At 46.9% G+C, this 23,849-nt stretch overlaps 1 protein-coding gene across 11 annotated transcripts in view; it reads right to left on the bottom strand.

Moving 5' to 3' along the window:
- Nucleotides 1-3,405: 3,405 nt before the first annotated feature.
- The window catches only part of lrrk1 (leucine-rich repeat kinase 1), a 66,395-nt gene continuing 45,951 nt past the window's right edge, over nt 3,406-23,849 (bottom strand). For 10 of the 11 annotated variants that reach the window (XM_078944850.1, XM_078944845.1, XM_078944846.1 and 7 more), the window contains 23 exons: nt 22,861-23,025; nt 22,545-22,717; nt 21,416-21,533; nt 21,159-21,318; nt 20,709-20,872; nt 20,541-20,638; nt 19,125-19,296; nt 18,896-19,053; nt 18,658-18,797; nt 18,210-18,495; nt 16,313-16,479; nt 15,626-15,823; nt 15,410-15,549; nt 14,992-15,129; nt 10,158-10,352; nt 8,197-8,348; nt 7,879-7,996; nt 7,697-7,813; nt 7,190-7,387; nt 6,874-7,088; nt 5,928-6,317; nt 4,752-4,853; nt 3,406-3,875 (listed from right to left, as the gene is read on the bottom strand). In XM_078944850.1, the coding sequence (XP_078800976.1) occupies nt 3,698-3,875; nt 4,752-4,853; nt 5,928-6,317; nt 6,874-7,088; nt 7,190-7,387; nt 7,697-7,813; nt 7,879-7,996; nt 8,197-8,348; nt 10,158-10,352; nt 14,992-15,129; nt 15,410-15,549; nt 15,626-15,823; nt 16,313-16,479; nt 18,210-18,495; nt 18,658-18,797; nt 18,896-19,053; nt 19,125-19,296; nt 20,541-20,638; nt 20,709-20,872; nt 21,159-21,318; nt 21,416-21,533; nt 22,545-22,717; nt 22,861-23,025 (3,942 nt within the window). In that variant the 3' untranslated portion in view covers nt 3,406-3,697. The remainder of the gene's footprint in view (nt 3,876-4,751; nt 4,854-5,927; nt 6,318-6,873; nt 7,089-7,189; nt 7,388-7,696; nt 7,814-7,878; nt 7,997-8,196; nt 8,349-10,157; nt 10,353-14,991; nt 15,130-15,409; nt 15,550-15,625; nt 15,824-16,312; nt 16,480-18,209; nt 18,496-18,657; nt 18,798-18,895; nt 19,054-19,124; nt 19,297-20,540; nt 20,639-20,708; nt 20,873-21,158; nt 21,319-21,415; nt 21,534-22,544; nt 22,718-22,860; nt 23,026-23,849) is intronic. The other variant, XM_078944853.1, reaches the window with a different exon arrangement.

The following is a 23,849-nucleotide window of genomic DNA, read 5'->3' as shown; positions in this document are numbered from 1 at the left end:
TGTGCGGTTCTGGTTCTGTTCAGAAACACGTTAATAAAGGACAGTTCTGCCGACGTCACCCAGAATTTTCTTGGAAATTCTGATCCGGTCCAAACGGTTCCAGGACCCGGTGACCCTGTCTGAATGTTAGACTGAAGGGTTACCACTGTCCCACTGCACGAGGCTGCAGCCGAACAGGGGGATCCTCCACAGGCCAGACCATAACCGGCACCTGTAGATTTGATACAGGACAACATCACGCCAGCCATGTTGTACTCCTGTCCTCGCCCCCTGCAGACCCCCGGAAAGGATGGAAAATGACCTCCCATCAAAGAAAGGGAGAGGATTCTTCACAATCTGCCTCTGACCTGCGGCGCTTCCGGCTTCACCTACTCCTGCAGACCTGCGTTCATCTCTGCCAGCACTGATCAGCACGACCGTGCCGTCTTTTAGGATGCCCCCACCTCTCCACCCACGTCCAACAGCAGGGAAGGAGGCCCGTTTGTGGTCTCCTTCCCTGAAGTTGGACGTGGGTGGACAGGTGGGGCAACGGGCAATAACACATGCAGAGCCACAAGACGTGTGCAAACTAGACATGAATGATCATAGTCTTTGGGTGAGAAAAAAAGGTGAATGATAGGAGACTAACTTCTACAGACTTCCTCCCTTCCCAGCCTGTGCTTGTGCACGTGGACAGCTGTCCTGCATAAAGCAACCTGCTAAGTTCTCCCAAAAAGGTCATTCAGGATCAACAAGAAGAAATTGAAGCAATGCACCGATTCAGCATGTGCACCTCGATTTGTTTCCTGAAGCCAGAATCCACATCCCTGTTATTTTCTCAGACATTTCAAACAAATCACTATAAAATAAGTAACCCTTGTGTTATCCTAGGCACTTCACCATTGGGAGTGGGGTCATCTAGACCCACTAGACAGTGCTCTGAACCTTTTTTCTTCAATGATTTGTGATCTTCACTGGTGTCCATGAATTACATGAAATCTTTCCACCTTTATCCACCTTTGTCATGGTAGGGAGAACACGTCAAAGTATGGGGGGGGTCATCTAAGATAGCACAAGGGTTAAAGGGTTCAAGTCCAAAATAAAAGCCAACAATGAAAATGTTCATCATCAGAAATGCGTGTTGTGATCCTTTAGTTCCTTCTTCCTCTATCTCCATAAAAGCTCTTTACAAGCCTCAAAATTCCTTTTCTCAAGTAAAAAACCACGCCATTTCAACTGTGCTCAGGAGTTTCTAGGACCAAATCAGTTTTTCATCTGGAGCGGATCTGTGACCCGAGCTGCTCTGTTCTTCATGACAAACATGAGTTTAGTTTACGGCAGGGGAAGAGCGGCGTTTAGGACACGGCGGCCGCAGTGTGGAGGCTTTCTGAACCAAATAAGATGTCAAATAAAAAAATAAAGAAATAAAAGTCTACTACCTGGGTTTCAATACGTCTTCCATTGTAATAAATAGTAATAAATAATCAAATTCTGTTTATTTAATGACATAATGTTAAGCACTGCAACTGTATCTCATGTATAAGTTACTTTTACCCAGGAAAATTCATAGGGCTTTTATTTTGGTAACTTAAAATATAGAAAGGTAACAGTCAGCTTTGTCTGATTTCCACAACAAAATATTTTTCAGTATAAGTTAAAAAAAAAAAACTGGAAAGAATGTGCCTGTATCAATAAGATTCTAATAGTATAATTAAACTAAAGTGTTTATTTTCAATATTAATGCAGTATTTTTTCCAGTACTTTTAAACGGTTCAGGAGTCTGAACTGTACTTCAAAAATAAAGAAAAAAACTTTAATTCTTTCCAGAAACAGTAAAGTGTGATGATGAGGCAGCATGACAGGATGAAGGAGACGCTGTAATGTGGCTAAGATGCTTTGTTTACATCACAGTCTGCACTGCAGCCACGCTTTCTCACATGTCATAGTATTATCAAGTTAAGTCAGTTAAAATGTAAAGAGACGACATAGATGTTCATGTCAGTCAAAGCACTTCTGTTATGTTCTACTAGATGGCAGTGTGAGACACCAGGCGCTTTTTTACGATCAGAGTACAGTGATCCCTCGCTATTACACGGTTTACTTTTCACGGTTTCGCTACTTCACGGATTTGCATCGTGCATTGTGTTCTGCATTCTGATTGGCTAAAAAGTCACTCCGCTTCTTCTCTACCTGTGCGTCAATAACGCTGCAGTTTAATATGTACACACATGTAAAACAGCTTGCCAAAGTTACATTACGGATTTTGCCTATCACGGGTTCTTTTTGAAACGTAACCCCCGCGAAAAACGAGGGTTTACTGTACACTGTTAAGGACTCTCTTTGACTGTTGTATATTGCCAATACGCATCGAACGTATAACCAGAATAACTTAAAGAGACAGAATGGTTCTTCTGACCAATAGAATGAGGTACTTCCTGCTTGGAACACCAGGGGGCGGAGTGACTCAGTCCCGTTCTCATCTACAGTCAATGGTCCCAGAAAGGCAAATCAGGTTTTTGGGAGGGGGTTGTTGTTAAAAAGTCAAGTTAGTTTTATTGAGTTACTATAATTTATCCCGAAGAAGAAAGCTGCTTTCAGAAGTTGATCTTTGAATCGGTTCCCGCTAAAATGTTTCTTCTTGGGTTTAGAGAGGTTCACACCTCAGACTTCAGTCAATAAAACTGTTGTGTTCTTTGGGTTTGTGCGACTGTCTTACTGTCATTTTCTCCCCAGTGTTACATCCATCACATATTAGCAATATTAGCAATAGCAGCCTGTTATATTGTTTATATATATATATATATATATATATATATATATATATATATATATATATATATATATATAATACTTGCCCCTATCACCCTTTCGTGGGTGGTTTCTCACTCAAGCTCGGGTCCTCTACCAGAGGCCTGGGAGCTTGAGGGTTCTGCGCAGTATCTTAGCTGTTCCTAGCACTGCGCTTTTCTGGACTGAGAGGTCTGAGGTCTTTCCAGGTATCTGTTGTAGCCACTCCTCCAGCTTGGGGGTTACTGCCCCGAGTGCTCCAATTACCACAGGCACCACTGTCACCTTCACTTTCCAGGCTTTCTCCAGTTCTTCTCTGAGTCCCTGGTATTTCTCCAGTTTCTCATGTTCCTTCTTCCTGATGTTCCCATCGCTTGGCACTGCCACATCCACCACAACGGCTTTCCTCTGTTCTTTATCCACCACTACAATGTCTGGTTGGTTCTCCATTACCATCCTATCAGTCTGGATCTGGAAGTCCCACTTCCAGATCCAGAGATATATATATATATATATATATATATATATATATATATATATATATATATATATACAGCTGTGTAGTTTGTGTTGAGTTTGTTTTGAACTTTTAGATTGTGACGTTGGCTTGGATTCTGCAAAACTCCTTTACCATTTGACTGTTTTTCAGATTTTGCTCTTTATTCAGATTGTAATCAGATTACATTTGGAGGAAACTGTTCATGTAAAAACAGGTTTTATCCAGACAGACAGACAGAACCTCCATTGAAACCTTTCAGGTCTTTGGAACTAAAGAACAAAGATGAGTTCTGAGCCAAAACCTGCTTAATCTCCACATTCAGGAGGTCAGACGAGGGCAGACCAAACCAGAGGTGGTCAGGACTCCAGATTTGGACCATCTAGGTCTGGTTCGGAAGTGACCCACACACATGTCACTCTGCTGCATAAATGTCTACTTTCTTGTCCTCCTGCCAAACTCCAGGCATCTCAGCTCTTCAGAGGTGCGGTAAAAGATGTCCAGCTCCCGGTTGCACCAGGACCTCCACACAACCAGAGACCACTCCCTGTTTTCCTTCTGGAAGCCACAAACCACTGCATTTTTGGCCACAAGTGCTGCTTCCTCCAGAACCCTGAAAGACACACAAGAGCAACCGGTTTGTTTGGGGTGGCTAGGGGGAGATGGGGATGGGGTAAGCATGGGAGGGCCCCCGTTAGAAACTCCACTAATGAATGGGTTAGGGTCTCCTTCAGAGCGTAGCTTCAGACAAGGACTGCATTCCTCATCAAGTCCTTCATCCCCACTAAACTATTCTTCTTATTTTGTTCCTGTGTGGATGTTTGCTTTGTTCTGATTTCTGTTGTACTTCACAGAACACACGTGTTATTGTACAAGTACTTCATAAACAGTTGTCCTGGATTCACACTGTCAGCCAGGTGAGCTGAAACCCCAGAGTTGTGGTTCTGCTGAAGCGATGAACTAAAGACTGTAGGTCCATCAGAACGTGTTCAGGAAACATCCAGCAGTTTTCTTCAAAGTCCACCTGAACTCCATCTTTTACTGTTCCCATTGGGCTTCTAGCCACATTCAAGAAACCTGAGTCGTTTTCTAGGACATAGTTTCTGCAGAGCAGCAGGAGTTCATCAGGAATCTTTTGGGAGGGAGTGCTGGCGTGGAGCAACCCCGCCCCCTTCCCCTCCACGTCGCCGAGAGCTCCGTTTGCACGGCACGCTCGCACACAATCTTATAGCCCCGAGCCAGTTAAAGAGCGAGGAGATCAAATACAGTTTTACTCTGAAACTGTTGTCCATCATGAGAAGAATAAAAACGCCGTTTTCAAACCTCCCATTTGCCGTTGCAGACCTTTAAAGGACTCTTTTTTAAGGGCGGGGACATGAAATCCACAGAAAACTCTCCTTCCTGCTGTAACAGGAAGTTCCAGGGATTTTGAATCATTTTTAAACAGACGGAATAAAAAAAAGAGGACAGAAAGTGACGTTGATCTCACCCCAATGCGAAGTCAGTGGGAGGGCGGAGGACGGCCATGACACAGCCCCTCAGTTTATTGGTCTCTGGCTGCATCTCAATGATCAGCACATCCCCCCCACGCCTGTAAAACACGCAGCAGCTTCAGATCATCACGGGTTTAAAGACTGGTGGTGATTTGAACATTTTTGTAGCATTTTCTGATGACATTTAGAAAGAAAATGAAGCTTTCTGAGGATTTCTTTATTCAAATGGTTGTGAATACGGAACAGTTGGAAAAAATGCCGTTTGGAAAAGATCGTACTTGTGATGAACATTGCAGACCCCTCCTCTTCATAGGTGGGAGAACTGACTGTATACTTTGTACTAACCTATTAGTGACCAACAGATTACATGGGAGACCCGTGTTCTGATCAAAAAGGAGACACTGGAGGAGAAAAGTCTCTGAGTGGAAGAAACCATCAGCAAAACAGGGGGGTGGGGGGCGACTGTCTGCAGTCTGAGAGGACAGGACAAAGACTGGGACAGACAAACATGAAGATCAGAGTGTATCTGAAGCTATGGGGCCTTGAATCCATCCGTTCAGAATGATACGTCCTCAAACGTTGGCGAGCCACAGCAGCGTTCTGTGAGCGGCTTTGGTGCTGCGGTAAACCCGCAGTACTTTCTGTGAGATTCAGCTGGTTTTCTTTAGGGGGGGGTAAACTCTCTTCATCTGTTTCAGTCTGTGGTAAAAACAGAACCCTTTAGGAGAACTTTGATCCGGTTTCACGTCGTGGATAGAGCCAAGACTCGTGAACGAGCAGAGTCACAGACCGATGAAGACAATCCAGTATTTTTCCAAACATCAGAGGATGAACAAACTGAAATCTGTCTGTATTCTTTCTGTGCCGCCTGGAACCGCGTGAGTCACGGATTTGTGCCGGCAAACACCTCCAGCACCAAGTCTGGTTCTGCCTTCAGAGGGAGGGTTTCTCTCCAAAACTGAATCAAAAATGCTTCCATGTATTCTGTCGTTCACCTTTACAGCTTCTCCTCCAAATTCCATCATCCGACCTAATGAGAATGATTTGGACTAAAGTGGATCACAGGAACCACGATGACTAAAGTGAGGTGTGAAGCTTCGTGAGTCAGGAAGACACTGAACATGAAGGACTTTAGAGCCACTTCCTTCTGAAATCAGAGCTTTTTCACAAACCTTGGGATCCAAAGAGTCCTGTTCACCAGCAGTAAAGTGAAGGCCTGAAGCTGCGGGGTGGCGGCTTCTGCAGGGGGAAGACTGGACTCCAGTTGGACAGAGTCCCTGAGGTCGCAGCCCAACTCCTGCGGCTCTCCGGGCGAAGGCTCGGTGCAGTCGGAGTCCTGCCGCTCCGTGGTGCAGGTGGAGGAGATGGAGCAGTATTCTGACAGCGAGTCCTGGATCATTTGAGTTCCAGCTTCTTCCTGAAAGATCCGCCTCATTTGTCCGTTCCTCTGCTCCGCCTGCTCTTTGTGGTTTGAGCTGCTCTGCCCGGTGGAAGGCGCCGAGGCAACCGCTGCTGGCCGCTGCACCGCAAAGCCCCCCCGCAGAGGGTTGCTGTCCCCACACCTGAAACAGAGGAGCAGCAGAGTCAGGTCTGGACAGGAAAATGGATTCATGGACTTTTCTCTTGGAATAACGGTTGATTAGTTCTAGGAATGATTGTTGGCCCATTTGCTGCAGAAGCTGCTGATGGTTAAAGCGACAGGACTTCAGTCATCTGAGCCATTTCCCACAAACAGATCAGAGGAGGACAGAACTGGTTCATGGACGTAGTCTTCATCAGTTTGTAGCAATAGTTTTCCAGGTTTTTCATGAACCTGTTTCCTCCTCAGCTCAGCTGCTCATCACAGATGTGGCTTCATGTTCCAGAAAAACGGGCTTTCCAAACACAGGAGCGGTTAACAAAAAGCATTGCTACATCAAAAACATCTTAACATTTACAGCTTTGCCAGCTCACCTGGTCACTGAGGTCCCGCAGAGTTCTTCTGACTCATCAGATTATGAAGACCACCCTAAACCTTCCATAACTTCTGGGCTTTGTGTGGACCCTAGTCCTGCTGGAAGCTTCTTCCCACAAACCAGGACAGTTTTTGTGTATTGGACGCACGAAGACTCCACTCACCAGTAGGTGGCGCACAGCTGGTAGGAGGCAGCATGGTAGAGGAGCAACTGGTTGGTGTGATCATCCAGGGTCCAAACCGCTTCCTCCCCCCACAAACTAAAGCTTGATGTCATGGAAATGATGGAGGATGGACTTTGGTACGGCTCCAGCCTTTGAACAGCCTTAAGACTCACAGTATCAAGGACCAGAACACCAGGACCATTGGAGAACCACAGCTGGAACCACAAATGAGCCGGAACCAGAGCCAGACAGTCAGGTTTCAGGGTCATATCAAAGGTATCACCAGGACCAGACAGAGTCTAACAGGACCTCTCACCCGGGAGCCACTGCTGACCAACACCATGGCCCTTACGGGGTAACACATCTGCCTTGGATCGGAGTCCTTCAGGCCAAAAGTGGTCTTGTTGAGGGTATGGCAGCACAGGTAGGCCTCCCCCTCCAGAGGAAGGTCCTCCACTAGACTGTAGACTGCCAGCAGGCCATCAGACATTCCCCCAAACACCTTGGCTAGGCTCTAGCAGAAGATAGAAGAAAACGTCTGCAGCTTCAGTCTCAACCTTCAGCCTCACAGAGCTTTGCTTCAGTTACAAGCACATTCATTTTAGCAGAGTTTGAAGTCTGCATCAATCAGCTGGGTCCAGGTTCTGCTGCTGGTACTGAGCTCCGAGCTCCACATACGTGAATTTCAGGTTGAATAATGTGAACCATTTCATAAACATGATGGAGATAATCTCCAGGGTTAGAAGGGTCAGTTATAAAAATGTATTTATAAAAGAAGCAGATTTCCCCTAAAAATCAAAGCTTGGGGCAGATGTGAGCTCACCTGTTCCCCGGCTGGAACGTGGCAGAAGCAGGTGATGGTGGCCGGAACGAACAGCTGTTTCTGGGGCTGGCTGAGAGGACACATGTCCTTCAGGCTGTAGACGAACACCTTCTGCTCCTGTAGGTCAGCACACCGCTTAGACAACAGGACCGGGAGCCTTAGTGCTGTGGTTGTGCTCGTACCTCAGTGGCCATCCACAGACTGTTCTGGATTCTCATTTGAGAGCTGATTCTGCTGCCTGGACAGGACATCCTGTTGACCTCCACCTGGCCCTTCTCCACATTCACCACGCTGTAGTTCCTGCACAGCAAACATCAGGGCTGCAGGTGGAATCAGATTCCCCCAAACATCTTTCTCAAAGGCCCGTGGGACTAGATTTTTTGCCCACAATAAACCGGTTTCTGTGCTGGTTTTCCATGGAAAATAATGCAGGAACCTCTTTCTCCAGAAGAACGCAGACTCTGTAGCATAGAAGCATCAGGCAGAGAGCTGGAGCTCACCTTTCCTCATTGTCTCCGCTCCAGAACACAGCACTGGGTCCCTGCTGTAGCGACAGGAAGAGTTGGGAATGGCTGCCGCATGTCAGCAGGTACTGTAGGCAAGCAAAACTCGGCTCCTGCATCCGCCTGATGCACTGCGCTGCCCCGGGCCTCTATGTGGACACACAAACAAACGGCTTCACGGGTCTTTTCTTGTCATTGCTCCACCTGTAGGACAAAAGCTTGTGATTCTGGTCCGGACCAGCCTTCACAGGAAATAAAAGACGCATCAATGTGATACACAAACAGAACTTGAACCTTTTACGATTCCTGTGGATCATCCCACAGTTCCTATGATTATTGCACAGAAAGAGAATATATACACATAGCACTGCTTTCAGTTTGTCAATGGGGGGGCAATTATCATTCAGAGCTCAGCAGTCTTTCCGTTCCTCAGTCTGGTGGTCCTGCTCTTAATGCTCTGTGGCCTCCTGCCTGTGACCTCCTCCTGGCCTCCTGGTTTCCTGCATCTGGCTGCGTGAATGTCGGTGGTTGTCGGCAGGCCTCGGTGCAGCTCTAACTACCCTCTTTGCCTCAGAGCAGCTGCCGAGCCACACCGTGATGCAGGAGGACAGGACGCTCTGCACCATCCCAGCACCTGAGCCTCCTCAGAAAATAGAGGCGCTGATGTGCATTCCTCATCAGGCAGGAAGTGTTGATGCTCCAGGTCAGGTTGTTGGAGGTGGGCACGCCCAAGTTACCTGAAGCTGGAAACCATTTCCACTGCCGCCCCTCAAATGTACAGGGGGGAAAGGGGGAAGCCCATCTGGGGGTGATGGGAGAGGATCTTCACAAACTGTGGTTTGTCTGTCAGGAAGTCCAGGACCTGGTTGCACAGAGTGGAGCTCAGTCCGAGGTTTTGTGTGCAGGAAGTGTTGTCCTCCTGTGCTTTCATAGCGTTCCTGTTCACTCCGATGGTGATGGACAGGGAGCCGTGGTACCCCATCTGCAGGTCAGCTGGATTTTTGCTCCGTGTCCAGGGAGGTAATGTTCTACAACTACAAGAGACTGCTCACAGTGGACACAGTTCAATTCAATTGGATTTCTATAGCCCAAAATCACAACAGTCGTCTCAATGGGCTTCATATCGGTAATTGTATAGTAAACATACAATCACAAGGATCATGAATGCATAGAATTCAATAGGAAAATTCTAAACTAAACAGACTAAACTAAACTGGCATCTCTGCCCTTAGGCCCTCCTTCTCTGTAAGGAAAAACTCCTAAATAAACGGATCCCGGAAAAAAAGAAGAAAGCTCAGGGGTGTCCACATGAAGGAGGGATCCTCCCCCAGGACGGACAGAAAATGTAAAGCAAATGTACCAGAACAGGAAGTCTTCAAGTTTTATTCACCCAGGAACCCCCCGACTCCTCCCTACACCTCATCCTTTTCTCAAAGGTGGAGTTCTCCGTGTCTTTATTGTAACTGGTTGGAAGTGTCTTTACTATATTGTGGAAACCTGGTACCTGCCACAGGTGTGTCTTGATAAAAACTGAAGGAGCAAATATTTCTTCCAACTCTGACAAGGTGTCAATGATTTTGTCCAGTCCATTTTTGAATTCTGCATGACTTCTTTGTCTAGTTTGACCTTTCTTTCTGTTTTTCTGTTCTAAAATAAACCCATAAACCCGATCATCAAATCCTTTGCAATTTGAGCAATTTTTTTCAATTAAGAATGTTTTCCAAAACAATGCTGGATGTAGTCGTCTAATGGGACGGAATCAACTGCTTTTGAACACAAGCTGAAGGTCTGCTTAGGCTTCTGCATGAGCTCCTCGTTTTTTTAGCTCCCCTTCATCCTGCAAAGGTGCTGATTATTTGGCCATGACAATTCATATTTGTCCTTGTCCTTAAAAACAAACACGTCTTCTCTGCTTTCAGCTTTCCCTGCAGGGAACCGTTCTGTTGTAGCAGACTCACCTTCTCTGGCCGGTTGTCCCAACACTCCGTCATTAAGCTTTGGAGACTGTGAAACTGGACCTGCTCGGGGTTCCCCAGAACCGGCCGGATGCCTTTGGAGAGCTTCTTGGCTATCTGACGCTGGTGGTGACCTAAAGCTGGCCGATTCCCAGACAGCAGTTCATATATCACCATCCCATAGGAGAACATGTCCACCTGGAGACAATTAGGAGAACAGAGGTCTCATCTAACTGGATTACTTCCTTCTCAAAGACGTTTTGCTCAAGAATGTGGAACCAAACTAGCTCCATCAAAAAATCTAAACGGCCCCTCATCTGAGTTTCTGGTGTTGTTTCTATGGCTTTTAATCCAAAGTTTAAACGTGTTTGTTTCTGTTCCCATTATTATTGCTTTGTCCCTATAAAAACAAGGGGAGTTAGAGCTCTGTCAGTAAAGAGAAAACACACCATGTTAGACCACTAACTAGGTCTCCTCCTAATCATCATCACACTGTGAAAACCCTGTCAAATGCATGAAATGAACAGAATATGACAGAGGAGAACCAGGAGTCAGCAGGAAGCTGAAGTGAAGGACAAATGTTAGTCAACATCTATGGCTGTGACTAAAACTGTCTGTAGAAACCACACACGCAGGAATTGATCGCCAAATGTGTACAGAGCTGTTTGTTGGTTAGCTGTTAGTGTTTACATAAGGTATCATTCAGACTCACAACAGCAGTTTGTGACAGACACATGCTCCATTGTGTCAGGTATTGAATTAGCTGCACCTAAAAGCAGACAGGGATTCGGTTTGAAGTTGTGCAGTTTATTAAACGTAGAAATTAAGGACTGGGTGGCATTGTTCATGGATGGTTGATCTGGTGAAGCGGCAAACTGGTAGATGGGCAGTTGGTCCAGAGTGTACTACCTGGGGGAGGTTTATGGCGTGGAGGAGAAGAATCAAGAATGTCTTGACGTGGCTAAGCTTGGCTTAGCTTGAAGAGACTGGAGTTGACTTGACTTGGCTTAATGTGGCTTGACTTAGCTTGGCTCAGCAAGGCTACAGCAGAGATGGTGTATTCTTCCATAGAAAAGCAGACAAACCGACAATGGCTAGAGGGCGTGGATGACAGATAAAGGTTGTCTGATTAATTGCAGAACAGGTGCAGATGACCCAATCCTCAGACAGGTGTGCGAGGGCAAAAGACTCAAACAGTGGATTTTTGTTTTGAAAATGAGGAATCACCTGGCCAGTCCTCTTTCTTTTTTCATATGACTTCATACGTTCATCCTGCTGACTGTTTGCATTACTTTCTCTCTTCTGGAACTCAGAATGTATTTCTGGGCCTTCAGCTCTCATCTGTTTGCTCAGCTGTTCGACTGGACAAGTTAAAAAAATGCATTTCCTATTTCTTGATTGTTTCCCAAACATATTTTTGACATTGCTTTCATTTGTCTTTTGGGTAGGACCAACAGTTTCTGCATCTCTTGTGCCCAAGATGGATATAGTGGCTGTAGCCGTTCTCCGCCTGTTTCTTGTGTTTTTTATGGTTTACGGTTCCAGCGAGCGTTAAATTATCTCATTTGTGTCCTTGTCTGTGGTGGTCTGGTCTGTTCTTACAGTGAGGTTATGACCTCATTGGCGGTCTCTGAGGGTTTTTGCTGCTGTCCTGTATGTGTTGGATCTCAAGGTCATCCAAGTTCATTGTGTTTTCTGTTTGTTCCTCACATTAGCAGAAGGTTTCCTTTAGTGTCCAGAGTGTTGGAGTGATAAGTGAGTCCCTGTTTGACAGTTATTATCATCGTCTTATTGAATGTGATCCACATATCTTTTCCATAGGGTCAGTCTGCAGGGAGTTGGTGCTGTAAGGAATGGTGTAGGAGACTTTGGTGGGAGGAGCTGTTGGTTTACTAACAATAATAATAATGGATTCAATTGATCTGGTCTTTTCCAGACGCTCAAAGTTCTTCCAATGTGTCCATCATTCAATCATTCATTCTCGGTGATGGTAACTACTGATGTACCACAGCTGCCCCGGGGCAGACGGACAGAGGCATGGCTGCCAGTTCGCGCCTACTGATACTGACCATCACCGGGATCATTCATGCACATTCACACACCAGCCACACTGGAGGCAGGGAGGGTGAAGTGTCTTGCCCAAGCACACAACAACAGTTGACTGGGGGGATTGGGGATTGAACCGCCGACCAATTGAACCGTCGATCATTGGACGACCTGCTCAACCGCCTGAGCCACTGCTATTTCCTGTTTCCGTAATTGCTTTTGTGTCGTGTTTGTCGTTGTGCATTTTTGGACTGTTTCTCCACATGTTCAGGCTTTTTTTTGTTATTAAATTCTTTGTTCCTGCTTCCCCACTTTTGGTCTTTGGTTCCTCCTGCTGGTCAGTTTGTACCATTACATATTATTAATGACAAACCCAGCAGGAAGTGTACCAGAGAGTGGGGTTCAGACCAGATGGGGGCTTCCCCTCTGCCTCAGCTCAGGAGACCCGTGCTGCGTGTTGGCCATGCAGAACATCCTTTTCTGAGTCCACAGCAGATGAAACTCTTCTTGATGGCTTCTTGATGGAACTGCTAAAAACTACTGAGGTTTTCTTTCTTTTTGTTGACTTTATTTTCATTTTAATCTGAGTAAGTTCCCTCCAGAGCCAAATGAAAAGGCTCTGTCTTGCCAGGTAAGATTAATGTCTTTTTTAATTTATGGCTGTGGATAAAATCATGGATAAATTTATGTTTTTGGGAGTTCCACTCTCCAAAGATTTGAGCTGGCAATCAGCTAGAAATATTGCGTAACACTAGCGTCCCTTCTTTCTATGAAATCTATTCAAATCAAACATATTCTTATAAACTTTTATAGACTTAGACCAACTTCCTTGTATTTGAACAAAAAAACAAAGCAGTGAGGAAACAAAACACAAGAAGGAGTTTGACAACAAAATGTTATCGCTAGACTCAACAAGATGCAGGAGTTTGTGCAAAGTGACTGTGTAGAATAATTTACCTATATGATCTGTATAAAGGAATATAAAGTGCAAACTATTTTGCCCACATTAACAATAAAAACCTCCATCTACAATTTGGTAATGTGGAGTTTCGTAGCATGCTGATGTTGAGCAGTCTGGGGTCCTGGGGAAGCAGATCCTACTGAATATTGTTCTAGATTACAGGCAGGTGAACAGACCAGACTTGTCCGTCCATCAGCTATTCAAACAGAGCTGAGGCCCTCTAGTGGTGAACAGATGTTGCTGTTACAATAGGGGGTTATGTAGCTTCAGACACAGGAGGTACATATTTGTATAAACCCTTTTTGGATTTAAGGCTACAATTTTTTAGATAGTCTGGGAAAGTCTGTGCCAGGGTACTGGAGAGGAGAGTCAGTCCCATAGTCGAACCTCAGATTCAGGAACAACAGTGTAGTTTCCGTCCTGGTTGTGGAACAGTGGAGAAGCTCAATACCCTCTTTAGGGTGCTGGAGGGATTGTGGGAGCTTATCCAGTCCAAATGTGTTTTGTGGATTTAGAGAAGGCGTTCGACCGCGCCCCCATGGTATCCTGTGGAGGGTGCTCTGGGAGTATGGGGTCTGGGAAGCCTTACTGAGGCCTGTCTGGTTTCTGTATGACCGGATCAGGAGCTTGGCTCGCATAGTCCGGCAGTAAGTCAGACCTGTTCCCGGTCCACGTTAGACTACGGGAGGGCTGCCCTTTGTCACCGGTTCTGTTCATAGTTTTTATGGACAGAATTTCTAGGCGCAGCCAGGGGCCGGAGGGGGTCTGGTTTGGGGACCACAGGATTTCCTCTTTGCTTTTTGCAGATGATGTTGTCCTGTTGGCTAAATTGAGTCAGGACATCCAGCGTGGATTGGGGCGGTTTGCGGCCGAGTGTGAAGCGGCTGGGATGAGGGTCAGCGCCGCTAAATCTGAGGCCATGGTTCTTTACCGGAAAAAGGTAGTTTGCCATCTCTCGGTGGGTGGAGTGTCCCTGCCCCAGGTGGAGGAGTTTAAATACCTTGGGGTCTTGTTCACGAGTGAGGAAAGATCGGAGCGTGAGATTGACAGGCGGATCTGAGCGGCGTCCGTAGTTATGCGGTCGCTGTATCGGTCCGTTGTGGTGAAGAAAGAGCTGAGCCAAAAAGCAAAGCTCTCCATTTACCGGTCGATCTTCGTTCCAATACTCACCTATGGTCATGAGCTCTGGGTCATGACCGAAAGAACGAGCGGCTGAAATGAGCTTCCTCCGTAGGGTGGCTGGGCGTTCCCTTAGAGATGGGGTGAGAAGCTCGGTCACCCGCGGGGAGCTCGGAGTAGAACCGCTTCTCCTCCAAATCCAAAGGAGCCAGCTGAGGTGGCTCGGGCATCTAGTCCGGATGCCCCCTGGACGCCTCCCTGGAGAGGTGTTCCGGGCATGTCCCACTGGGCGGAGGCCCCGCGAAAGACCCAGGACACATGGGAGACTGGGAACATGGGAACACCTCGGGGTCCCCCCAGAGGAGCTGGAAGAAGTGGCTGGGGCGAGGGAAGTCTGGGCATCTCTGCTCAGTCTGCTGCCCCCACGACCCCACGACCCGGTCCCGGATAAGCGGAGGAAGATGGATGGACTTTTTTAGGTAATATTTGTGAGCTTTTCTTTTTAATCGGATGGGAGGCAGAGGGAGAGTGGGGTATTAGAGATGGGGGGCAGGAGGGTATGAAAAGTTAAAAAAGGGGTAAAGAGGTTGAAAGATGATTTAAGAAACACATAAAGGGGCGGAGTTACAAACAAAAAGAGGCAACAAGCAGCTCAGAGTTCCAAAACTGTTGCACAGAATGTTTGTTTGTTCAGATTGAGGAAGTCGTCACCTTCTCATCGTAGACGATCCCGGGTTTGACCTCAGGAGCCTGATAACCCGGAGTCCCTTCAACCCCCAGAGCCCCTTCATGGTAGGACTGACGGGAAATGCCGTAATCCGAGAGTTTGATGTTGACAGGGTCCAGTTCCTGCAGAGAACCAGGGAAGACAAACCAAAACCAGGTCAGAATTAGATCAGAACAGAGCAGAACCAGACCCAAATGACATCAGAGTGAAACTGGAACAAAACAGAACCAGACCAGAATGACAACAGAACAGAACCAGACCAGAAAAGCAGAGCTGTGACACTGCAGGAAGTAGAATGTTTCGGCTAGATGGTGTTTGGTTCAAATCCCTGCCTGTGTAAAGTGAACCCGTTTACTGCGTGCAATAAGTGATCCTCACAACAGCAGATAGGCCGACACCCACCTGCAGAGACCACACCAGAATGTTGTCAGACTTCAGGTCACAGAAGATGATTCTCTTCCTGTGCAGGTAGGACAGTCCTGCTGCTACCTGATAGGCCATCTTAAAGGTCAGCATGTGGCCAAGAGGCATGAACCCACAACCTGGAAAACAGACACAGGTTATTTCCCCACAAGAAGACAAACAAAAGTGGAACAATGAGAGCGTTCTTGCTCTTGCCGAGGCGGTTCTCCTCCAGGACGGTGTTGAGGCTGCCCAAAGGAGCCAGCTGTAGGGCAAAGCACAGCGGGTGGATGCTGATTCCCAACATTGAGACAATGCAGGGGTGTTGCAGGGAGTGCAGCATGCTGGCCTCCTGCCGAAACTCGGAGAAGCTCCGACAGGCGTTTGCAGACTGCAGATGCTTCAGCATGGTGTCTACAACAGCCCCAAAAAGGAAAGAGGAACATGGAACCACAATGTGACAGTAACACAAATTTTGAGGCCTCAACATGACAATGTTACAATCCAGTCATTTCCTTTTCATGAGTTAAAAGTAAAAAAAAAAACATTTCTAAGAACATACAGATGGAGAATGAATGGAAAAGAAAATGTGTTTATCCAAATCATAACAATGGAAAAATATTTTCTGTTTAAACTAAGATCACACTAATATTTCAAGTTTCCATGTGTACATTGAACACAACATGTAAAAAAGTGGTGGACCTTTAAACTAAGAACTGGCTGAGCCTCCATTTTTACCTTTTCTTGTAACTGTAGTCATTTCCTCCAGTTATCTACACATCCACCCACAGCAAAACTTTGAATGGTTTGATTTCTTTCTAAACTCTGCTGTACTCATATAAACCACTCTAAACATGGAGGAATATATCTCAGTTCCACTCCAGAGGAAATAGGACCGAGTACCTGTGTCACTCATGGTCTGCCGCTGATCCTTCTTGAAGTGAAAGCGCTTTACAGCAACCGGTCGGCCCTGGTACTTGGCTCTATAGATGGTGGTACCGCTGCCACCTTGGCCGAGGATGTGGGTGTGATCCTCAGAGAGGTCCAGCTCAAGCTTGTCCAGAAAGAGCCTAACACCCACACACAACAAAACCCTGTTTCAGCCTATACATAAAGGATCTCAGTTTGAAGACTCAGGATCTACAAGTGCAATCACCACATGTGCTAAAGGTTTCCCTGGAAACGGTCAGGTTTATTGATAGTTATATAATGATGGATTCAACTGTCATTGATAGGCATTCGACGATGATAGGTTTAGATGACACATAAGGATGTGGACAAAAGATGATGATGTAAAGCCTTAGTCCCAACCGTCCTGCAGGTGAAAATGGTCAAAGCTGTACAGGGCAGGTGACCTGCATGAAATATTAAGGTCAAAGACCGCCCAGTAAACCCGTAGAAGGAAAATGTTCCTGCACATTTTACGTGCTGGTCGTAGTGAAAACGTCTACAGTACGTAAGGGGAAGTAAAGCTCACGTCTGGAGTGAACGAACACCATGCGCACATCAAATTAGTGTCGGCCGCCTCTCATTCGAATTGCAGCAAATTCCTTGATGGATGCCTATCAAAAATGGTGCTCATAAGCTTAATGCCCCAGTCGCGTGTGGGAGGAGCTACTGTCAGATGCTTTTAGCCTGATTGCTACACAGGGTGGTGTCTGTGTCTGTTTTATCAACAATGCAGGGAAAACCCAGAAGGTGTTGAGAGATCCGGTTTACAGCGTGTTCCAGATGATTGTGACATTTTCTCTGATTGTGTAAATCCTCCAATGACATCAGTTTCAAGTCACCAACCATTAGAGTTTCAGTGGAATGTTCTAGAACAAAGCTCCTAAAGAGAACAGCATTTCTTTCTACACTAAAAGCTTCAAAGTCTCTGTTCCACATTATTCCATCAGAGTTCCACAACATTTGACAGACTGTAAAGAACTGAAATGCTCATTTGTTGGATTTGCTGCATTCGGAGGTCATTTGTCCTGAAATCTAAAGCTTTTCCATCCAAACCGTCTTCATGGCTCCAGTTCCATGTGAACAGAGGAGCTCCTATGGAGCAGCTTCCTCATTCTGGCAGCCATTGAACCTTTTGGAGTTTCTCTGCAGGAAGTCAGAAATGCCTCCCAGAGGGGCTGTTTGGACGTGAACTGCCCCCCACCCTCAGAGACATTTCTTTAAGGATGGAAGGAAGTTCAGGCAAGAACACTCGGATCAATCTCCTCATTGGATTTGGACTCCACCTGCTGATGGAGACACTGAACATGTCACGTGCCCAAAGCTGAGTCCCTGATTGGTTTAAGTGGCAACCTCGTCCAAGTTCAGTTTTGTTTTACTCTGGACATGCCGCGCCGCTCAAATCGTACTGCTGAGGGGTCACCACGTCACCTGCCGCTCAGATTACGCCACAGGACCTCTGACCTCTGACCTCGTCTGTACTGATTTAACACTGAGGCTGAACGCCCAGATGCAGGAATTGTGTTTGGTATGAATGCAGCTCAAGGGAAGTAGGTGAGACACAGGCATTTTTATCATTATGTCACCCCCCCCAAAATCCTGCAGACTGTACAAGAGCCCGTTAGTGCTGTTCACATAATGCGTGCACGCTCCTCACGGCAGCCTGACTGATAGAAATGAGGACTGAGACAATTAGAGTGTAGTTTGTGTGGACGCCGTACGACAGCATCACCCCTACCTCAGAAGTGCGTGGAATTATCCTTAACCATTAAAGTTCCGTGCAACATTGTGACAGCACTAAGAGGGAAAGAGTACACAGGATCATGTGACTGAACCGGCCTTTGGACTTTACCGTGAAGGGAAGTCGGTCATGAAGAGTTCTGGAACCAGCTCCTGCAGAGGAACTGGGTTTTCCGGGTGCCGAGGACAGACGATGTGGTCCTCTTCCACTGCAGCCAGAACACAGTCCTCGATATTAAAGTAATGAACGTGTTGTTCATGCCCCCCTTGCTTTTCAAGCTGGGGGGGGCTGAAGGCTTGGCCCTTCTCCCATTTCTCCTGGCAGGGGGAGACGCAGAACGAGCATGGGACGTACTGCTCCACCAGGAGGCTGCCGTCACTCTCTGTGCCTGTCAAAGCTGGTAGAGTATTGAGGAAAGGTCAGAGCTCTGTGACCCCGGAAGCATTGACCTGAAGGTCCAGTTTTGAACACCACGGGCTGCTGAACAAGCCACCAGAGAGGAAGAACTAGTGGCTGAGCTGTACGCAGCCAAACATCCCACAGTAAAGGCAACACTGACCAGGAAACCACTGCTCAATCAGGGAGGTCACATGGTCCGTGACGAAAGCCATGGCTGAGAAATCTCTGGCCTCTGACTGGCAGATGATCTTAATACCTCCACTCTTGGTTTTCTTCCAGTTCACATATGACGCCTCAACACTGCAAAGATGAAAGTAGCAGTATGGTCCACGTCACCACAGAGAACCAACATGCTGACAACAGTCCCCTGCTCAGACTGGATCCAGCAGAGACCTCACCTGAGGTAGCCACCATTAAAGGTGACTAGAAGCCCCTCCTTCCAGTAGATGGTGTGGTTGCGCCGCACTCGAAAGGTGCTGCAGCGACTTCTCTGTTTTCCCGCAGCAAAGCTGTATATGGCTGAGCTTCTATGATACTGGCTGCTGGTGCTGTTTGACTGACGAACACAAGCCAAAGAGCATGAAGGTGAAGCTCCCAGCAAACAGGAGGATCTGAACCTTCACAAACCTGCAGATCCATGTCAGTAAGGCTAATGAGCATCCTGGCTATGAAGCGCTCCCAAAAACCAGCAGGAATGAAGCTCATTTTGAAAAGGCGCTGCAGACTGTTGGCGGTCTGCTGCTGGAAGTGCTGAAGATCCATAGCTGGCTTTAGAGGCAGGAGATGAGGGAGCAGGTAGCTGCAGGAAACCACATCACTGTCAGTTAACTGCAATGTTTGTCACTACAGGCCGGAGACATCCCATAATGCACTGCAGTCCTAGCAAAAGCACGAGACAGGTCTAACGGCAGAGATGTCCAGTTTGGTTTAGCCACTACCTATTGAACTCTGGGATTTCATGTTTATTATACAGTTAGCGGTTTGAAGCCCATTCAGACGACTATTGTTGTAATATTGTGATTTTTAAATAAAAATGAATAAACAACGATCTTTCATTACTAGATCACATCAATGGAGCCCTCTCACAGTTTTGCTGTTTTTGAGAGATAATTGATTTATTTCATTTTTACATTAATCCCCCTCTCCCTGCTCCTGCAGCGCCTCTCTGTCGGCACCGTTCTCGTTAAAAAGTAACAAAATACGATCATCTTCTTTTAAATATCTTTGTACGTCATTGTTTGTGTGAGGACAAAAAGCAGGAGAGACTTGCTGTCAGTTTAAATGTCTATTAAGAGCTTTTGAGCCCTCAAGTCCGAGTCTGTGAACTTTACCGGCTGTTTTTGTTAACCGTTACCTCCCGCTTAAACTCCTGAAATGTTGTGATCCGTTTATGACAGCGGTGTCAAACTCCAGGCCTAAAGGGGCGACCTCCTGCTGGTTTTCCAGGAATCCTGCCTCATCTGCTTTTTAACACCTGGATCAGGTGTGTTTAGCCAATAGGGAGCTTCAATGGCCGGTTGGTTGGAAAACATGCCGGACACCGGCCCTTGACACCTGTGGTTTATAAGATGCAGATGTCTACGAGGACATTTATTTGAAACTACAAGACTGAAATACACAGCGCTGATGAAAATGATCAATAATTATCCTGATCAAATCTGAAACCACGTAATCAGGCTGATTTCTAATCTGGTGATCAGATCGGGACATCCCTAGTTCTTATATCTGTCAGTAAATGTATGTTTTGTGCTAAAACAGGATAATATTTTCCTGAACTGAACCAATAAATATCACAGTGACAAAGTTATGAGGACCACTTTAAACAGGCAGCGGAGGAGACGGACGGAGTCCACCCCACACGGGACTGAGGCGGGGCAAAGGACCAGTCAGATGAAAGGTGGAGGAGGATGTTAGTGAGTGGGAGGAGACTGGACTAGTTTGGCGCCCTTAAGCAGTGCAGCTGCCCCAGAACAGACGTGACGAGGAGCTCAGACCGGCTCATGTGGTTACCAGGCGCCCGCCTGATGAGGAGGAGTGTCTTACCAGCTATTGGCGACCGGAAGTGCAATTTCAAACTTTGCCAGAAACTGAATGAACTGTTCCTCTGTGGGTGGGGTGAAGCCTATCTCCTCCAGCAGCTCCTGCACACATTGGTGTTCAGGTCAGAGTCCCATCAGCATCAGGACTAGGACAAAGACAGCACTTCCTCACCCTCAGGTCTTCGGCTCCAATCACACCGTTCTTGGTCACAGAGTGGAACAGCTTGACCAGGCAATCGGATAGCCACACCGGACACAGGAAGTACAGCGTGCACAGACCGCGGCTGGTGTCAGGAAAGTGCAGCATGGTTCCCGTTTCAATCAGAAAGCTAATAGCTGTATGAGAAACAAAGCATAGAAGACGACAGTGATGCTGGAGACGCCAAATCTACGCCTGCGGCAGCTCTGGCCTCCAGCCTGAATGCTCCCTCTTGGAGACGGTTCTCCAGAGTTTTCATCTGAAGGTCCTGTAGGATCTGGTACTGGGCTTTCAGCTACAGGCTGCTTTCGGTTATCGCTGGATTCTTTGCTACTCCAGGCTCAGTCTGGACTTATGGTGAGCTCTGGAGAAACTGCTATTTCTTCTAGCTTCACTGGATGTTGCCAACAAATCAGAAAGTACCGGTTTGGTGGTCTTCGTAGTCTGTGATGTCACTGTCCGAGTTCTGTTTCATAAGAGCATCAAGCTGAGCCTCGGTCAGGTACTGGACCTGCCTGTCAGCGTCCCGCCGTTGCTTCTCTTCCCTCACCGCCTTCTGAAGAATCAGGTAGCTCTTTGGAATCTGGAAGCAGGGGATGAAAAAGCGTCTGAGTTCTGATGTAGCCAGTGGCACTCAGGCCGAGCCCAGAGAAAGTCGGGTCGCTGTGGAGCGGACTTACCAGCCGGCCCACCAGCTTCCTCCCATAGACTGAGCTGCTGTCCTTCATGGAGAGCGCCACCTGCTGGATCAGCATCTTCAGAGCATTGACACCTTCCGACGTCTTACAGGACACCTCACTAAGAACACACAGACACGTGCACACACATGCACAAACACACACATAGAAACATGCATGCACACACACGTACGTGCAATCACACATGCAAAAACACGTGCACAGACACATGCATAGCTGAGTAGTAGGATAGTCGAACTAAAATCTACCAAATCTAATCAACATAAATTCTGAGTTTTGCTGCTTGTTTGCTTCAAATCGCTCTGCCCTCGTGTCCCAGATTGTCCTTACTGTGCCCCCCACCCCAGTCTGGGCAGGAGGGTGACGCTGACCTTAACCACAGGACAGAAGGTCCAGTTTCTAATCCCTCAGGTGATATCAAGCTGAGAAGAAGAACACAACCGCTCTGATGACCAAGAAACCCTAACCCTAACCCTTCCAACCCTGAGCAGTCAGAGTGTTGTTTTTTGTTCTGGTTGCCAAGTGAGAAGGACTGGGATTTGTATCTCTAGGCTTTAAAAAATGGCTCAGAAAACAGAAAACTAATCAGGATTGCTCACTCCTGACATTATGGGTCTAGAAACTCAGATTGAAGGTCTTGGACATGTTTTTCAAATTGGTAGCCTGATTTCAGGCCTCTTTTTTTGGATTTATCTTTTGTTTGTTTTTAAAAACCGTTTTTTTTAGTGCTCAAACTGGGGCCTATCTATAGGCTGTTTGTACTGTCAGGCATGGGGAACCAGAATAGCATAAAATGTTCAAATAAATCAATGAATCGCTCAGAATGACTGGGGTTAGCAGAGGGACTCTAGTCAAAGTGGCTGACAGCTTAGATTTGAAACTGCGGGCAGTGAGATTTATCAAATCTGTGGTCACAGGCAGACACAGAAGGTCACCACTGCTAAGAACAGTCAAACATCAGTCCTGCTAAAGAAGTTTCAAAGTTAGTGAACTAAGACCTGCATCAGTGGGTCATAGCGTCACTTGCTATTCTTCAGGGTAAACCATCAGGCTGATCGAAGGGTCAGGAAGCAGAGTTCAGGACAAAACATTTCCACAGGTCTAGACTTACTGTAGGTGATTCAAGGAGATGTCTGGATAACCTGCAGCTCGAGCTCCCGAAGGGGAGCGGCACAAAGCCAGGACGTGAGCTCTGAGCGTTGCCAGTCTCTCTGTGCGAAACTTTATCTCAACAAGATCCAGATGAGTTCCTACGACCAGCACTGAAGAGTTGGGGGCTCTCGCCTACAAACACATGGAGTGTCAGCAGAACATCATGACATGGTGGCAAACTGCTCCAGCTACACGTTCATCTTTTATTGGGCAATTATAGTGCCCCAGTTTGGGTCTGCAGACATTCCTATAGGACAGGAGGAGATGGGGCTCACCTCTATGTTTAAAAGCCAGGTCTGCAGGTTGGCCACCGCTTCTTCTCCTAAAGCCAGATTCCAGACCACCACATACAGAGACTTGTCCGTGAAAAAGCACTGGTTAACTGTACTGGTACTGGCTGCACCACCCAGGTCCCACACGCTGAACTCCAACAGGTCCTTCTGGAAGCATGAGCATAAAAGCAAGTCAGAACCAGCAGGACTTCTGAGTGCTGAAGCACCCACCTACTTTTAAATATCTGCCTGAACATTTCAAGACTCGAACAAAGACCATCACATCACACTTTTAGAGGTGCTACAATGTGCACCAACTAACTTCCAGTTAAATCAGTAGAGGCTACAACACAGAGTTAAGTTTACACGAATGCAGGTACTAAACTCTGCAAAGAGCACATTTGACGTTTTCTGGCTTTCTTAGCAGAGCCAGAGACAGAGACTGTAATTTTCTCTGGTCCCCTGCCGAACTTAGTCAGTGATGAAAAGTACAACCGCTTTTCATCATTTAACCGCTGGCTTTCAAGATGGTGCCCAGACAACGGCGTTGGTTTTGTGGATAATTGGAGCGCGTTTTGGGGGAAGCCCGGTCTCATGCGGAGAGACGGCGTCCATCCCACTCGGGACGGTGCCGCTCTTCTTTCTAGAAACATTTCTGCTAGCCTTAGTCTGTCAACCTGACAACCCAGAGATGAGACCCGGGCGCAGAGAGGCAGTGTAAAACTCTACTCTGAGCCTCCCTTAGTCCTGGTGCAAAACCCATGCAGGGAAAGTCAAGCAGTTCCTAGCTTTAGCTTATGTCCTGAAAGACAAGTGAAAGGAGTGAGACACAGAAACCTTAAAGTGACAGACAGCAGTGCCCACAAGCAGAATTATGATGTCATTAAATGTGTTTAATTAAACTGGTACGGGCACAGCCCTCTGCTTTGCTCTCATCTTGTTTGTCACTTCAGTTGATTTCCTAATGATGTTCACCTGGGACTGCTGCTTCC

This window comes from Oryzias latipes, chromosome 3, assembly GCF_053564925.1.
Source record: "Oryzias latipes strain Hd-rR chromosome 3, Olatipes_Hd-rR_3.1".
In the NCBI taxonomy this organism is placed as follows: domain Eukaryota; kingdom Metazoa; phylum Chordata; class Actinopteri; order Beloniformes; family Adrianichthyidae; genus Oryzias; species Oryzias latipes.
This window is presented reverse-complemented; position numbering and strand designations above follow the sequence as displayed.